Source organism: Chroicocephalus ridibundus, chromosome 1 (genome assembly GCF_963924245.1).
Source record: "Chroicocephalus ridibundus chromosome 1, bChrRid1.1, whole genome shotgun sequence".
NCBI lineage: Eukaryota > Metazoa > Chordata > Aves > Charadriiformes > Laridae > Chroicocephalus > Chroicocephalus ridibundus.
This window is the reverse complement of record NC_086284.1, coordinates 27286808-27305402: the sequence shown is the minus strand read 5'-3', so window position 1 is coordinate 27305402 and position 18595 is coordinate 27286808. Positions and strand designations below refer to the sequence as shown.

Below are 18595 nucleotides of genomic sequence, written 5' to 3'. Positions count from 1 at the left end.
AAATACTCTCAAAATGTTTTCTTCTTAACCTCAGGTTTCCTCTTCTCGGAAGAGGACTTTTCGTAACAAAAGGGCTCGATTGTGGAAACTACTTGCTAGCTCTCAAATCGACTTGTCTTGGAACTGGCTGGTCTGCTGGAAGACATTAGATTTGACAGAAAACAAAAAGGCAGCCCTAAAGATAACCCAGAGATCTCTGAGCTATGACTTGTTTACAGGAAAAGTACTTCAGTAATTTCAGGAATTTTAAACAAGTTTAGCGTGTTGTGGGCAAACATCCAAGACACCATTAACTTGATGCAGACTGAAATGTAGGTACCCTAGAAAATGCATTTCTTTCACTTCACCAAGTATTTAGTTGACAAGCTCCTCCAAACAAAGATTTTGTTTCACAGTCAAATATTTTGGCAGTACTTTGCATTGCAAGCCTAGCATATATTGGGCTTGTTTCTGAAACTTCCTGTTGGTGAGGGTCAAAAGTCTTTTAAGTTAGCAGAGGAGTAGCAAAGTTTGATGGTGCAAACACAATACAATTCCAGACAAGCTGGGGTCTTAACGAAAAAAATCTGGGAAAATAATACTCCTATGTTTTAACCCTGAAGAGGAGAACAGAGCTATTTTTATAAACTAAAAATATGGCTGGTAATGTTTAGGTCTTGTATTACACAGTATTATTTCTTTAGTTTTCAGAAGTGTGACACCAGTTCCTTTTCGCCTCTTCAAAGATAACAAAAAGGACAAATAACTCTCAAAACACTTGAACAGGGCTACTAACCTCTAGGACTGACCTAAGTGCAGAAAAGCTGAAATACATATTATGAAGAAACACGGGACTAATTTTCAAATTTGAACTGTCATGCACTCAAGTCAGCAAGTTTTTTTCCTTCCAAATGGTTATTTATCAGTGTTTAAAAGAATGCCTATGAGGCACCCCTATTTACAGTGGTGTGATGTTTAAAGGAGGACACAGTGTGCAGCTAGAGAAGACATGCAATTAACTGCAGTGGAGCACAGAGGAAACAGGATGGAGAGGAGATTCTTACTGTGTGATGCTTCTTTCTTATAAGGATGTTCTTAAAGACATGAAAAGATCTTGAGATTGTATATTTATTAGCGGGGTACCCATTGCTAATAAAAAATTGTGTATTCTGAGATCATGGGTACTTAAACTCTGCGGGAAGTTACCCGGCTGCTGTGTACGCTGCTGCAGCATGCTAAATATTCTGCAGATGCCTCATATGAAGCAGAAGAAACAATTAAAAAAGGTTTTTAAACTAATTACAGGTAAAAAGAGACAGTCATTCCTTGGCGCACCTTGTACATTTGAATCCTTTTTTTTCTTATCTTTTTGCAAGATTCTTATCTTTGCGAGCATACAGTTTTAGAAAGGAGAAATATATTTCTAGTCTTCAGACTCAGTCTCTGGAACTTACGTTACATGATGGCAGCTGGATATTTCGATTCAGGTGATTAGGTATAGAATATTTAATAATGTTGATATTTACATGGGCATGGTCAGATTTCAACAGTTTGAGATGAAAGAACAGATTAACAATAGTTTGAGATGAAAAGACTTTTTTCTGTCTCTTGCAGTTATTCTTTCAGGCTGTTTGTAAAGTAGTGAAGAAAAGACTCTTTAAAGCGGATCCATATTTTATAATGTTATCTCCAAACCTGTAAGTATGAGATACACACTATTTTTATGACAAAACTGGTCCTAGAAGATAATTCTGCATGAAAATCTGGTATGGCAACTCCACAGCATGCAAAATTGCAATGGTTATATACCTAGTAGTTCATTACTGGTACTACTACCAAGAACCATCCTAATTAATAGCCACACAAAATCTAAACATTTTGACTTTGTGTCTTAAACTTATTTTCTCACCTTAAACAGGGAAGAGAACACATGAAATGTATAAACTGCACAGGAACCATCAGAGTCGCACATGAGCTGGTTGATATGACTACGCCAGGCTTCTTCTGCGTCATCACATGCTGCTGGCTGAAATGCAGCAAGGATGGCAGAAAAAAAGGGCGAGGGAGGAGGGGAGGCATTTCTATCAACATCTCCAAAACTGAAGGAGGAAAAAAAAAAAAAAAACTGCGATGAAAGAAGAATACCAAGGAGGTGTCAGATAAAATACACTGTAACAGACAGACATAATCACAGGAACAATTACAGCACCTTTCTAAAAATATTCATGAACTTTCAAATTACTTTTGAGGGTTGGCAAGACGTTGGCTACAATGAGAAAAACCTCCAAATCAGAATCCCTGTCTTCAGGCCATTATCACCTATCTTCCTCCATCCCAGAATACTTGAATTGTTTTATTGTACCATCATTTGGAGGAAGGCGTCTGAAACGTCACAGGAGGATAAAGCCCATGAAGAAGAACTCCTCAGCATGTACAAACATTATATACACTGACCTGTTTAGTTCCCCCCCAGTGTAATGGATTGGAGAAGATCCATCCCTTCTCCACACTGTTCTTAGGACAGAGCGTTATTTTGGCACTCCATGGTCAGTGAAACCAGCCAACTACCATTTTCAAAGGGTACTAAGCTACTTCATCTTGTGTATTATCCTTTGGGATGGAGAAATACTTCCTATGGCTTTCAAGAACGGGAACTGTTATTCTGAAACGCATGGCACACAGACAGAGCGCCAGCTTCCTTATATATCCTCATTCCTTTCCTTTCCCTAAATACGGGCTAGTTGCAGTCTAACCCAGCATCCAAAATCTGAAAGAGCTCTACAAGGCACGGAAAAACCTTGATGCCTTGTTGCACCATATACTGGGGTCCAGCCATGTTCACCAGCAGCCTCAAGAGTATACAGAAGGGATTTTAGACAATATTGGCAATATTGTGACTTCCTTATGATCCATAAGAAATCAGAAGGATGAATACATGGCTGATCTGTTGAACAGCTAACTAAGCAGTATTTCCATTGCTGCGAATCTTTAAAAATCCTTTTTTTCTTTTGATTAAGTATATTACATACATATAATTACTAACTGCATTGATGTATGTAAAAATCATATATTGTTTTTCCTAGAAGGAAGATTTTGGGTGGGTTTTTTTGAGTTGTGTGAAAATTATGCAGGTAATTAGGGCATTGTCTTCTCACTGCTCTAAACTCATGAGAATTTTGTAACTCCTGTGGCCAAAACACCCTTTCCATTAACTATCACCTTGTTACCACTTCCTTGTACAGTGTAAAAGAACTTTTATGAGTAATAGTATATACAAGTACCTAGCAAGAGCAAATTGTTCCAGCCTGTCAACTTTCTCTTCAGTTTCTGTCATATCCAGACTAAGGCTATCACTGCATTCAAATGCTCCAGGGAGTTCATTTGTAGATCCTGAAAGGTCATCCTCATGGACTGCTGTATCCTGTTCTTCATGTACAGCTTCAGCCTAGGGGAGTGAATGATGATGTCTTAGAAATCAGCAAATTAATAAGTTAATTCCACGAATACACAGAAAGCATTTAATGAAAAAAACCAACACCTGACAACATGTTAAATTGCACAGATATAAAGTCACAGATTATATGACATTAATTTAGTTACACTTCTTCAAAAATGCTTTGTTCACTTAACTTGCTGTCTTGGATCAATATTATTTTTAAGGCATTTCTTCAATTTAATTTGTCTAGCAAAGAATTTCAGTTTTCAATCCATTTGGCAACACAGCAGGGAGGTTCAGGAAAAACAGTAGGGTTCTTGTTACTGTCAGGCTCTCCTTGTCACTTATTACTTTTTAGTGTCCAAGAGTGTATTAAAGTCTCTTAAAATATACGGAAAACAATCACCATCTGCAAGACTATATGCGTGTTTAGAACCGAGAATTATTTTTAGCATGTTCATTTACATAATAACTTCCATTCAAGAGGAATCCAAAGAGGTCATTAAAAGGATTATGCATCATCTATCATTTCCTTCCTTTTACATCCACTAGCACCTAAAGGTCTTGATTTCTTTTTGAAACTTTGAAATTTCTCTCGCAATTTTAGTCTGAGCAAATTTTGTTTCAGTTTTAATCTTTTGGCTTTTGTCTGCATCATCCATAGCATCCTGCAAAGCAGTTCCTGTAGGGATGACGGCAGTGGGTAGCTCAAATTCTATCTTTTCTGTTTGGGAAATATCTCATAAGGTGTATGTTTGTGCACATATGCATATGTGCATGTCCATACGTGTGCTGGGAGCTGGTAGGGAGGGAAATCCATGGCAAGTGGAATTAAAATAGAAAAGTGGCCTTCTTCAGGTTACCGGACCTGCTTGGATCCTACAGATAAATTCTGGGGATTTGTATTTCTTAAAATTAAACAAGACTTGTATCAGAAAAGACAGGATCTGAAATTAAGCAGGAGAAAGGGGTTTTGGTTTGTTTCATTTTCTAAGTGAATGGGATAGGAATATTTCTGAGTCCAGGGTGGACGAAATGAATTAGAGCACAAACCATCTTGAAAAGAGAAATGAAAGCTATATGGCTGAATTACCAGAATAGGAACCAGAGCAACTGGCAAGAAGTGTAAATGTTTCATGCTTCTTCAAGAAGCAGTTAACCACTTCCAAATATGAAATATTAGCTTGAAAGAACCATTAGTTTGTTCACTACAATGCCAGTGTTTGTGTGAGGAAAACACATTTTCATGGGACAGGGTAAGGGAGGAAGAAAGAGGAAGCAAACACTTCCCACTCATTGGAGTCCAATACAATGACCCAAAATAAAAAAAGTGGACTTCGAATAGTCATGAAGGATTGCAGTACTCTTCCAGAAATCGGTGAGTTTAGATAACTTGAAAAATATATAAAATAGCATAATCTGAATCTTTGCATCCCTCATAGCATTATCCATCACTGCCTTCTAATCCCTTATACGTACTACCTTAATTATTGTGATCACTATCTTTAATAGAAAATAAGTTTAACTAATCTCATGCTGTTAACAGTAATACCTTGGTTTTGACACTGAAACATTGGAGAAGTGGACAACTTAATCAGTCTGGTACTCTCATTCACTGCATCTATTTAAATGTTAAGCAGATATTTTTGGTTTTGCTTATGATGCAACAAATAAGCATTTTTGTTCAGCACTAAAGAAGTAACAAAAATTTTCCTCTGCATTGCTGACATGCCATCAGGTCTCTGAAAATAAGAACTCAGAGGAAAAGAGAAACAGGAAAGAGCTCAGAGTTTGTGTTAGCAAATTAAGTAAAAAATATCTAGGTGCAAGTTTCAAGTTTTCTGACTAAAAATTGAATTTGTTTATACTGACTCCAAATTGTTTTGAGTGAAAATAGCGAAGTATGCATGCTAGAAGAAAATATCTTTGAGGCAAAAAACACTAAGGCAACATTCTTTCTAAAGCTTACCAATTCAAACATCTTAGTAATACTGGCAAATCCTTGTCAACTTGGGTTATGTATTTCACCAATATCAAACCTGTCCCAGGACTAGCTGAATTTGCCTGTCAGTCCCACAAGAAACTGCTGTGATTTTACATTCTTCACTCATTTACTTTTTCCAAAGCTTTTCATTTTTTGATGAACACTGGCACATGGGGACACTAAAGAAATGCTCCCAGTTCTAAAGATTCTAAAACCCCAGGCATATATGAAACTCATGAACTGTGATTTGCAATTCTTAATGTACATACCAATAGCTACTGCAGCTGGATGCGTGAGATTAGCCGCAGTCACCACCTGCAAACGTATCTGTTCTGACTGCAGCTTCCTGACTGAAATTCTGCCAACTTCTGCTGCTTATGGTTGCTATGTGGTAACTTGTCTACCAACAGTTGTTTTGACAAATGATAATGAGTTTACCTTTCCCACAACCGTTATTTTGAGAGGTTCCCCTCCTTTCTCTATCCTTATCCACATTTCTCTCCTGCTGTCCTTTCTTCCCCCTGGTGAGGTTTCTGGCACAAACAATTTGTTCAATATTCAGCACAATTCCAACCTCCTTTTCTATGACCTCTTCACTAGAAGTTACCATTACTTCTGTTATATGCAGTGCTAGCAGTACTGTATCAATTTTTTGCGTGGTTGCATTTGGAGGGCACCACGGGCAAGAACTGGAATGAAAGCTGATGATTACACAAGACATATTCTTCCCTTGCCCCATTCCCTTACACTGCTTTTTCTGCAGAAGTCACCCAATTTACACGTGACAGAGAAAGCCTTACTGGTAAGAGAACAGTGTCATAAAGCCACTAACCCCCACAAACACCCCACCCCAGATTATATTTCTGGAGAGACATTTGAGAGGAGTAGGTTCACCTGATCTCCCAGAAACAAGTATTACTAAACAAAAAATTAAAGAAACAGTCCCCACACTGATAATCATTTACCAACCTTACTGTATGTTCATCTTCTGATACAATTCTCTGAAAAACTGTGCTGAACTGTTGTAGCCTTGCAAATCCTACCTTCCCACCACCACCCCACACCCCCCCGCAAGACAGCTTAATATTGTGGTCATGAATTTAAAATTTCTGAGTGTCTGCCAAAAGGCAAGAACAGAATCCAGTGCACACAACTGTACAATAGGTTCCCACATACAAAAAAATCTCAGAGAATACACGCATACACCCACCACATGAGTTGGCATATCTTTCTTTTCAATCAGCATGAAGAACAAAAGACTATTCCCTTAGGGTTGTAACTTGCAGCCAGTTTTGTCTTCCAAAGAGCTTGTAGTATCTTGGTGCATAGGTAATGCAATATAATTAAGAAACAATAAATAAAATCTCTTCATGAAGAAAGTGTAAGTAGAAAGGAAAGGATATGAATGTGCAGGAGCACATTAATGTTTTGTACTATGCCATTACATGCAGGAAGTCAGAATGTACTTGCTTTCACAGATCAAACCCTTCATGAAAGTGTAAGTAAAATAAACTTGTAAAAGTGTAAAGTAAAATACAGTCCAGTTGGAAAAGAAAGTAAAAATGTATTCACCTTGGATCCTTCAGACACTTGGAGATTATTCATATCGGGCAAAGACACATCAAAGCTGGATGTTCCTATATTAAAATGATGAGGGTCTGCTGAGGTTGTGTCACATGATGTAGAAAGTGAGTCAATATGATTTGTATCTTCAGATGGGGAAAGAGTTATAATCTGTTTAAAAGACCACAAAAGCACAGAACTGAGTATACAGCTACCCCACTATACACTGCATTTATGAACATGCAAAGCAGACATGTCTTAAGGGTCTGTGATGGTGGCTCTCTTAGTTTCTACACGCGGATGTATTATAACCCTTTCAACGTTTCTGTCATAAAAATTGTATGCAAACATCCTAGAAGTGAACAATGAAAACTTGACACAGTTTACCAAACTGGAGTCTTATCCTATTTCTTTAAATATTAGATACATCAGAAAGATTTGCTACTGGCCAATTGTGCAAAATTGTCACATGGTAATTTGTGGAAAAAAGGGCAAATAATCAGATCTGATGTTTCCTGTGTTTTGAACTTTGCATTAAAATTCCTGTTTACATTTGCAAAAAAGGAAAAATCAAGCAGTGACAGAACACTGCATTCCGTGCCACCCCCCCAGTTTCAGCTTATTAAATTGCACCTGGGCGAGAGGAAACTAAAAACCCAGCTTATTTAAAAACACAACCCTATCTTTTCTTAAATTGCAAGTTTGCAACGTACTAGGTCTGAGTTCTCCAAGATTTGGCTGGTGGTCAGGTCCTCCTCCTCCGATGACTCATCCGAATCCTCACGGTTCATTTTGTTCAGGCTGGGCGTGCTCCCCGAGAGCTGGCTCTCTTCCAGCAGCTGCATGTCACACTTGTCCAGGCTATCCAGGGACCGTCTGCGTACTCCCCAGTTGAAGTTGTCCATGCTCTCCCCCTGAAATCAGATACAGGGTCAGCTTCCTTGAGTTGAAACTCATCACGTACAAACCACTAATCATTAGATCAAAGTTAGCTCAAGAAATATCTTGATGTAAAAATACAATACAAACTTGATATAAGCATTACTTTGATTGTTTACCTGGAGATAAGAGCAGAAGCATGGAAATGACAGTTAAATGAAGATTCATTCTTTTCAGTATTAGATGTTTTTCATGCATTTGCTGATTTAGGAATTCGTTTTTGTAAGTCCACATATACACATGCCTCAATGCCAGTAGAGCAATGACAGGCAAAGAAAAGTTTGGAAGCAATTTTAAAGGATTTTCCCATAATGTTTAAAAATATTAGTAGCACAGTTCATAGCAATGGTTCAGTTGTGAAACACATGTTAAAGATTTTAGATTCTTTTCATTATATACATAACCATAATGATGAGTTAAGGTAGATTTGAATGAACCCTTCATTTAGCATGCAAAATGCAATAGATAAAGCAGCACAGCTTTTAAAACTTTTATTCTAGGCCCATATAGCTTATTTTTGTAACTTGAATTTATTTGAATTATTTGAAACTATACTCTGAGAATAACCTGATTAGTACTGACTGAGATTTCACTTTTTAAACAAGACCAGTCAAATGGACCAAACATTTTATATAAGTATCCCATTGCAGTTTTGGGTATTTTACCTAGTGTGAAAGTCCTCAACCTTACATCAACACAGGAAGGAAATTTATAAAGAAAAACATTTCTTTTCAAGGTTCAGGGATGACTGCTTAAAACAAGACTCTGTGAGATGCAACTTAAACAAGCAAACCAACTTCAAGTTGACAGTGATCTTTTAAATATAAATTTCACAAAAATATAGTTCTGCCTAAGAAAATCATAAATATTCCTATCAAATCACTGATTTTGAGTATCTCCTGGGCTTACGCACATTAAAATTATGCACAATCATAGAGAAAGAGATCTCAGTTCAGTAAGGTCCCTTAAGCAGATTTGTAATTTTAAACACCTGAGTAATCCCCATTCAGGACTACTCGGACATTTACTGAATGGGGACTAAACTGCATAAAGTGCAATTAATTCAATTGCAGTCTTACCTCCTTAAAAATCAACAAATTTCACAAATAGATCTTATTTTGCGTCATTGCCCTTTAATACAATGGACTGTGGAATATGATTAGAAAGAGGGAAAGTTCAGTTTCATGAATTAAGCTTACTGTTCATGAACAAATATGAGGAAAAAAGAAAAAAATATTTTTGGGGGAAAAGACAATCCAAAAATGCAAGAATGGCAATCCACAAGAACATTTAGAATTAAGGAATGCACTATATTCAAAAGCAAATGAACATGAAATTGTTATGAAGCCAAACACATTATTGGAAGAGCCCTGTATTTTCATCCTGGGACTGGGATCATATGGTAGTTTTGTGCGGGAAGAGAACTAAACACATCTAAGATTTAAGAAATGAGGTCTCTCTGAATCATAAAAATGACCATTCAGTTCCCACCTATTTTTTTTAACAAATTGTTTTGTTGTCCATCCTCCTCCACAAAGGCTGGAGGACACATGCAGCAATGAGACATCCTCCACAAACACACCAGTTACTGAACTAACAAATGACAAAATGACATAAATAAGCAAGCAAGCAAAGATGACTGTCATCACACCCTGATCCTCGTGATGCCTACTACAGCTATCAGTAAACTTTGCAGCCCATGCCTGTGGGAATATTTCTTGTTGCAGTTTCGTTCTGCAATTTCTGAAAGAAGGAAGCCAGCAAAAAGAAGAAAAATGAAAAGGGACACTTCCAGAGCATGCAGTTAGAAGGGGGAGTGAATTAAAAGTGAGGGAAAAGGATAAGGGAGGTGAAACACAGTACAACCCAAATCACCCATAGTATTTGGGTTAAAGTAAGGTTGCTACTGGGGCACCCAGAATCATATTGAATTCAAAAGAGAGGTCAACACATGCGTACAAAGACGGACTTGTTTTTTTTATAGTCTGTTAAGCAATTTTTCTTTCACAGTTAACAAGAAGGAGGGAAGATGTATTTGAGAGGCTGTTCATTTTTATCTACATGGGGAGCAAAGCTATCTCCTATCTGAAGAGCCACCGGTAACAAACATCAATTCAAAAGAAAACAGTCACATAGTGTAAATGTGTTTGGCCAGCAGCGAGCAGGTACCACCTAAGACTTCCCTCAATCAGCAGCCTCTGGTAAAGGAGTGGACGTGCCCTTGCAGCCACTTTAAACATTACAACCACCACCCAGGGGAAAGGAGAGACACAGAAAAGGCAGCAAAAAGGGAAGTAACCTGATGTGGGGGAAAGCAGCGTAGCTCTTCCACAGAGCCGGTAAGAATCATGCAAAACCTCTTTCACGCAAGTTTTTATCCTTATTGTATTGACTAAGTATGCAAAGTTAGTGGAGTGGCACAAATATTGTAGGGCATAGGTAAAAGTATTGTGGAACTGCAGAGTAAGGCACTATTTCCATACATTTGTATCTTTTAGAGCACAGGTATTTTGAGACAAAGATTTCTGGGGGGTTGTATTTGCCTAATAACTGACATACAAACTATCAGAAACAAATATGCAAAACATTGTTGTTCCTGAATTTTGTATCATTTGTACAATTTATTACAATTCTCTATCATTTCAGTTCTCTCTATACATTGATGAACTGCAAGTTTAGGTCCCAAACTGGCAACCACTGATGTGCCTTTTCAGTTTTCTTCACAGGGTAAGTGAGTCCAGCAAAGTTGGTAGGAGTATACAGCTGAATTAAGCCAAGCTGTATGGATTAATTAATTTATTCACTTAAATTCAGTCTGGGGGGCAATGATGTAAACTTTCTGAAGAGGTCTCAGGTATCAGCTTTATCAAGATGCTAACAGGAGCCAATATACCACAACTGAAAAGATGGAAATGATATATAATTTCCCCATGGAAACAAATGGCCCAAACTTTACTATATTTTAAATAATGAAGTTTTTCTTTTGTTTCAAGATATTATTTAGGCATAAAGATGCTAAAAGGAGAAATGGCTCAATTTGAAAAATGCTGATACTAGAATTATGATATGTTAAAAATTTGCGAACTGTTGAACATGTCAAAAATAAACTTAAAATGAAGCAGAATTTTTAAAAAAGACCTCAAAAATATTTCTAATACAAGATAAAAAATGAAGCACCTGTCAGAAGTGCAAGCACACACACGCCCACCCACCTACGCACAGACTGAAGAAGGGGAGGGCAACAACAAAACTACGATGTTATTCTATAGTACAAATTTGCAAGAAGGCATAACATATGCTGGCACATCTGAGTTCAAGTAGCATTCTTACCTGAAGTTCCTGGATAGCAGATATAACAGATAGAAAAACAAATAGAAAGAATCTATGTAAAATTACTGTATTACAGACATCATAGACAAACATTTGCCTACAGTTGTAACTAATATTATGACAGAAACTTCAACTCTTCAGCCTATCATTCTAGTTTGAAAATAATCATTACTTGCTTTGACATCTTTATGAAATTTCAAACACATACATCCTGTGGTCTGGGGATGTTACAAGCATCACTGGCCTGTTTAAATCATAAGTGTTTTTTTTGAAAGACTGCGCTCTTGCTAGCTTAAGTTTTCTAACACTGTTTTATTCATGTTTATGAATATATCAAATTCAGAACTGATGTTAAGGATACAGTTTTAACTCACTCATTAGAGAAGTAGCCTCTTACACCAGGTTTGAATTTGGCTAAAGTATCTACTTATTTAAAACAGTAGTAAGTCAGTCTGGACTAAGCCTTGGAATGCAAGGTCTCAGATCCATGGCAATTTAAAAACTGTATTAAGTGAAAGACTACATTTTTCATTTTATTTCACATAAAAATAGAGAAGCTTAGTATCTCTTCCACGACCAATTTAAGACAATCAGTGTATCAATTAATTTAGGCCTCGGTCTTGAAGTCAGGCACACATATAAAAAAAAAAAAACTTTGCAGGGTCACAGTCCATGAAGGTAAACTCATTTTGACAGGAATTGTTCTGCACAATTATATATAATCTGTGTATGGTTTTACATGGTGAAGAGAAAGAAGAAATTCCTGAATTTCACTGGACAAAAAAAATCATCCTGTGATATTTAGTCAAAATTGCAGTCCCAAGTCCTTTTAATATCTTGAAAGTATTTAAAACACAGAAATGATTGCACAAACAACCTGGCAATTGCTGTTTTGTCATTTATCATTGTTTGGAACATTAAAGGTCCTTGATAATATTTGGCTAATGTATTTTCAACCATTGATGCCAACTGCCTTTTTTTTTTTTTTTTTTAGTAAAGCCATGGGCAGTTGCGAGCCAAAATTGCTATATTTTGATACAGAGATTCCTGACTTGGAAAATAAGGAGTCTGCAACATCTCTTTTCGTTCCTTCACCCTTTCTCTTCATTGGATGTACATGAGTTCACACCTGAGGGGTCTGTTTACCTTAAAATCATTTTATTACTGTAATTTAACTAGGGAGAAAACTGATTAATTCTTCTCGTACACATGTTCTTCTCTGTGCTAAGAGCAATGCCTGAGAGAATTCATGTTAAAATTGAGTCCAGATTATGACAAGACAATTTATTAAACTGTTAGGTTTGGTGAACATCTGCACCTTAATTACTTCAAAAGAGCTAACGACTTCTGAACTTTTAAATAGCAACAAAATTGTTAGACTTGTTTGGCAACGAACATTCATTTTTGGCCTTTCCCACCCAAAGAGAAAGAAATACTCCAAGTTTGACATGAGCAAGGTTAAAGGGCGTAGCCCCCCCAAAATTCAGCAGTTCTTCAGCTTTTTCCCTTCAGCAGTTTCAGCTCAAGGTGAGCTGACAAGCGTCACCTGTCAAGGCTTGATCTGGGCCCTCAGGGTTCTGTTTAGCTCCTGTGTGAAATGATGAAATCACAGACACCTCAGCAGAGTGGAAGGTACATCTCTAAGTGTTACTGATTTCACCAGCAGTTGCAGGAGTAACAACAGCCCAAGGGCTGTTCATTTTTTGGAGGGTTTGCAACAATTGCATTTTATGGGTTTTTAATCAGCAAATATATTTTTGTTAACAATTTAGACGTTTAAAAACTCTATTTAAAATTAAAAGTAAATTCACTGAAAAGGTACTAGAGGAGAGGCTTTATCTTCCAGTAACAGTTTTGCAGTGTTTCCTAGAGTAGATTCAGAAAGGAAGGGTGTGGTAGCCTCTTACTGTTATGCTACTGAAATAAACACTAAGTGAACATTATAAATAATCTGAACTCAAAACTAAGTTTATAGTTACGCAGTTAAAGTTTTATGTTACAAAGAGTATAGCGTTTAGTAGCAAGAATATGAAACTGTTTTAATAAAAAAGCTGTTTCAGAGAAAATATACTGTACCTCCCCATCTTCCAGCTCAACATCTAGGAAATCAAAGTCCCTAAAGACTCTGAATTGTTGTTCACTGTTTGAATCATCCATGTTCTCCTGCTCCCTGGTTCCGTCTTCTGAAGACACCAAGCTCGTCTGGTGCTCAATCAGATCCAAATCACCACAGGAAGAAAAAATTACCTACAATTCAAAGGATTTCTCTTGTAACAAACTGTTCCCTCCGGTTGTTTCTTCCCAAAAGCTGTAATTGGTTATTCAGAAGACTGTATTTCCAGTACACACCTAATTCCTTCACTGAGTATTTTTAGAACACTCTTTATTATTTATGTTGGACAGGTGCCTTCAGATTAAACTTGTACAAAGAAACAACTTCATGCTGCAGGAACACGTCCAAGAACATTACAGCTACCTCCTAATGGCTGCAGACTGATGTTGCCTGGATGTTTGTATACATTTATAGGAACAAAATTCAGAGAATTTAGCAAAGAAAGTACTGTTAAGGGGATGAGCTAGTAAGTAAAAAAAGTCTCTAGTTAAAAGTGATGTTCTGAAATACGTCAAGATTAGAAAACACAGCAGCTATAATTTTTCCTTTCCTACTAAAAATAATTATTCTGCAATTGAGTTGTGAAAGTGCAACGGTCCCTATCTTGCAGAAATGAAGGACCTTTTCACCAGAATACAAGTGACATACAACGTATTCAAAAACATTCAGAAATTTTCCTTTCTCTGTAGAAAATATTTAATGACTATTTTAAGAGCTTCCTACCCTGGATGATCTATTGCTCATTTCCTGGCACCAGATAATATTAATTTTTAAAAAGTAACATTAGAACTACTATCTAATGGAAAAATCAGACACTCCCCCCATAGTTTTATTTCTGTAATTTAATTTTTTACTTTATAAAGACTCTAGATTGGTAATAGCAAAGGTCATTACTCTCTGCCCACTGAGACGGCATAAGTAAAACCTACAGCATCACAGATCTCTCACAGCAAAACCGTACATAGCTCTGTAAGTCAATTGCCTTTAAGTGAGAGGGCCATTCACACACTGGTCTACATGCTGAGAAATGCAGCATGGGCCAGTACAAATGACAATGACGGTAATGTGACATGAAACTGCAAATCAGGTCAGCAGCTCTGGGAAACTTCATTTTTAAAGTTTAGGACACAATGAAACACAGAAATAGTCAACATAAGGCTACTTACTGAAGGGTTTTTACTCAGCCCAACTTCCTGACCACACAGAGAAAGGACATGCACCAGCTTTTCCTTTGTCCTTTTCTAGAAAACAAGACGTTTCTCAAGTGAGCATTTTTTTAACCACACATTCTCCTGGTGGCTAGAAACATACATTAACGATTTTTAATTAGGAGGAACCAACCAAAGAATTAGTCATTAAGTGCTCAAAGGGTTGCTTTCAGAGCAACTATGCATACAAGGAAACATAAAAATAGCTGTTAACGATTTTGGTGTTTATTATTTTTATATTAGCCTATTAACACTATTGAGCATAATAAGGAAACATTGGATCCTGTGCATCACTTCCAAAGGACAGTTCAGAAGCTTAAAAATAAAGCACATGCATAGTTATTTTTTGCAGAATTGGGCCTGAGTCACTGCTATTTAATCTGCTTTATTTAAAAAAAAGCAACAAATAAATTTATTCTGCATGGTTTTATTTTAATTGGCAGATAACTAAAATCAATAAGGTAATCAAACATCACTTTTAGGAAAATTGTTCCAAGGAATTCTTTTTACCTGATTTCAGAAGAAAACAACACTTGGGAAGCTGCACGTGCTGTCTATCTGCTCTCCTTGCTAATATCTGAACTCACCTGCCATTCTTAGCTAAATCTGACCTAGAGTTAGAGGTCTTAAAGAGATGCATTTCTTGCAGGTTGCAAGAAAACCACTGGCTAGAGAGAAGAGAGACATAATTCAGTCCATTTCTGAGACCAAGGAAGACATTCAGCATGCCCACTCAGTCAGATGCTGTACTGCCACTACCCCAGTCAGCCAGGAGCTCCACACAGGGGCAGAGGGCACAAGCATTTAAGGACTTAGTGTGTGTTAATTCAGCTGCTCCATGTGCAGCTTGTTAATGAATAGTGGGCTACTTTGAAGGAGATTACCTGAGAGTACTGGGGTCTCTTCCAGCTCACAGGAACAAGGACATTGGAGTTAGATCCTGATGAGGTTGAAGAAGTGCTTCGGGTGACAGCCATTGCCCTGGGTTTACCATCTCGTCCAGAAGAACTTTGCAACTCATCATACCGTCTCCCAATGATTGGAGTCTTAAACAGAGAGTAATTATTGACTAGTACTATGCTCCAGGATGAACTTATAATGGGACATATTACTTCAGCTGTAGGAAAAGATTACTCTGAAGATCACATACAGGGGTAAAACAAGGAGTGCACCAAATTTCATGTCACTTGGTACGTATCTTATTTGCCACTGTGAACATCTCGGTAACTATTGCCATACCTAGTAGCTAGTGCTTATGCTTATGAAGAGCTAATACTCCACGCAACTGTCAAACTAGTTTATAACATAAGAAGCATCAAAAAACCCCAGAAAGCTCATGAAATTTATTTTAAATCCATATTTCTTGCACCTGTTTTTTAATGGGTTTTTCCTAAGAGTGATGAGCACTCTGGCCCTGTTCCAACAGACAGCAAAATGCTTTCTTGGATTGATGATAGGATGCTCAACATTTTCTAGAACTATACCTACATGAAACAACAAGAAGAAACTCTTTATACAAATAGTACAAGATGCCTTTTTATATTCATATTTCCTTTTAACCCAAAGTTGCACTATTATCTATATGAAAAACTATATAATGCTGCAAAGCCATGCAGCTTCATAACTATAAATAAAGTGAGTTGCCCATTGAGGTCAATAGGACCATTCAGTTCTATAAAATTAAAAGGTGTACAGGGTTTGCAGGATAAAAACTGCTGTGAAAGAATTCAGTCAGAAGTCAGAAAATACTTCCTTAAAGGACATGTGTAACAGTTACAGAGAACATCCAAGTATAAAATGCTTGGAGGGGGATTTTATACATAGAGTATATTTATATATTGCAGTTGGAATAATTGCAACATAGCTTTTCCACCAGATAATTTTAAACACAACTAGTAACTCCTTACCCCTCCACCCCCCAAAATCTAATGAAAATCCAGAAAGAGTCCTCCAGCATAGGTCATTGAATGTGTCACCGTGGAGCAAGAAGAATTTAAGAAAATTTCATTTTTCTAATTTTCCTTTCATTGACAGTTTTCCAGCTTTCTTAAGGAGCTACAACACATGTTTTAGGATTATCAAATGACAGAAGTAAGCTTTAAGTAGTAGAATCACAAATAGTACCTCTGAAATGTCAAAATGAAACTCTAAAGTCTTCCCTGGTAGCTCCTTGGAGGCACTGTTCCACACTCGATGTATTTCCATTTTTGAAAGATCATTGTGTTGATACGATGGTAAAACTAAACTGGCAGAACGAGAAACCACCAACTTCAGGATATTCAAGGCTTCTCTCCAGTGAATGCTCTAGAAATAGGTATATTTAATCAGCAAGTGGAAAGAAAAATTCACACATATTCAAGATCATTTACATTTTACAGTTGTATTTTTTGTAACATAATAAACATGTAGCACTGAAATATTACTATTCTTTCTCTCTCTTGGCCACTGACAAGGTACGTACTTCCAGAGACCAACACTTGCCTAAGGTGTCATTGCTAAGGAACTGGCTTGCAACCTGAGAGACCTGAGTACAAGGCCAACTTGGCAAAGGATTTAAAATCTCCTACCTGAACGCCTTAATCAGAATGAATAAATATAAGGGCCACTTAAGAAGTCCCATTTAACAGAAAAGCTGACTTGACGTAGGCTCTTAACAGCTGTGAATTCCTAGTAGAAATATGTATTTTCCACTTGCCGAGAATTAGGTGCAGAAGTCTCTGAAGGGAAGTGCTTATGACACATCTCCCTTATGCTAATAATTAAAAAGAGTGTTCAGGCTCTGTCTGGCATTAAGTTTGCTCCTGATGTAGTGTAGCTGCAGCCTAATCCTTCTCATGCAGTGAATGCATAGCTGGCATCTGGGGATGCTCAATCTCCTAGGCACTGGATGTTTATAAACGAGATACCAAACTGGACAGTCACAGTCCTCTCTGCTAATCTAGTCTTAAAATCTTACAAAGAAAATCAACTTATGATAGTAAATACGGCTAAGTTCCTATGTTAATATAAAGAAGATATGGTATTTACCTGTACGTATTTTTCGATGGTTTTTAGCACTTCCATGTTAAACTGTTTCACAGGAATAGCTGACAGGTCCATATAACTAAGAAGACTGTAGATCATCTGTAAGAGGGACTGTTGCATACTAGGAAGGCCCTTTTCTAGTAGCTGTGAAAAAAGCGAAAATAACTAAGTTTTGAGACATTTCTTCTTATGGAAAAAGCTACTACTTTCATGAATACCATTTGTACTGTTAATCGTTTTTCACTCACTGATTTTGCAATGCCATTTTACAATCATTTTACAAGTGAAGATGATACAAGTGCGAAATAAGAAAGAGCTCTAAGTTGGGAGCCAAGTGCTAGCCTGTTTTGATAATGAAACATACATTTTATATATGCCTGCCCTAACTTATCCAGGAAACACATTCAGCAGTTGAGTAAACTGGTAGGTAAAATGTACACTGTAACCGGGCAAGCACATCCAATAAAAACAGGGGAGTATCTTTTTATGTGTACCTTTGCTGAAAGTCAGTGAGAAAAAAGAAAACATGCTGAAGAAACAAAACTACTACTATTCAGACATCAATATATATTTATCCAAATATACTTCACTGCCAGTATTCACTGTCTGTAACTGCCAAGGAAACATTTTCTGTTAAGGAGGAGATCGAGTCCCTGGGCACTCTTACTGTAGAGGCGAATACAAAGAAGGACTTCATCTAAATCCCGAAATTTTGGAACACCTGAGTGTAGATCCTGGAATACTACAATGAACCTTGGAAATGCAACTGTGCTCATATATATACATGACAGTAATTCAAGAGGCGTACAGACAGCCATGCTATGTTTGCACATGTGTGTGAAATATCTCAGCTGAAAATTTCCTGGAAGGTTCTTTCGTTGGTGACAGGAACTGTCCCACCCCACAAATTTCAGAGGCAATCAAATGTTATTGCTGGAGGTTACCAGAGGCTCAAGACTAGACTCTATCCTTCTGTTCAGGCTGACATAAAAAGTTCTTCGCACATTGATTACTAGAGA

The 18595-nt window shown here is 37.2% G+C and overlaps 1 protein-coding gene across 5 annotated transcripts in view; it reads right to left on the bottom strand.

Moving 5' to 3' along the window:
- FRY (FRY microtubule binding protein) overlaps positions 1–18595 on the bottom strand; it is a 250230-nt gene that overhangs the window by 18929 nt on the left and 212706 nt on the right. For all 5 annotated transcript variants that reach the window (XM_063332373.1, XM_063332364.1, XM_063332338.1 and 2 more), the window contains 9 exons: positions 17580–17720; positions 16677–16856; positions 15437–15598; positions 14511–14585; positions 13308–13478; positions 7676–7876; positions 6972–7133; positions 3261–3424; positions 1889–2078 (listed from right to left, as the gene is read on the bottom strand). In XM_063332373.1, the coding sequence (XP_063188443.1) occupies positions 1889–2078; positions 3261–3424; positions 6972–7133; positions 7676–7876; positions 13308–13478; positions 14511–14585; positions 15437–15598; positions 16677–16856; positions 17580–17720 (1446 nt within the window). The remainder of the gene's footprint in view (positions 1–1888; positions 2079–3260; positions 3425–6971; positions 7134–7675; positions 7877–13307; positions 13479–14510; positions 14586–15436; positions 15599–16676; positions 16857–17579; positions 17721–18595) is intronic.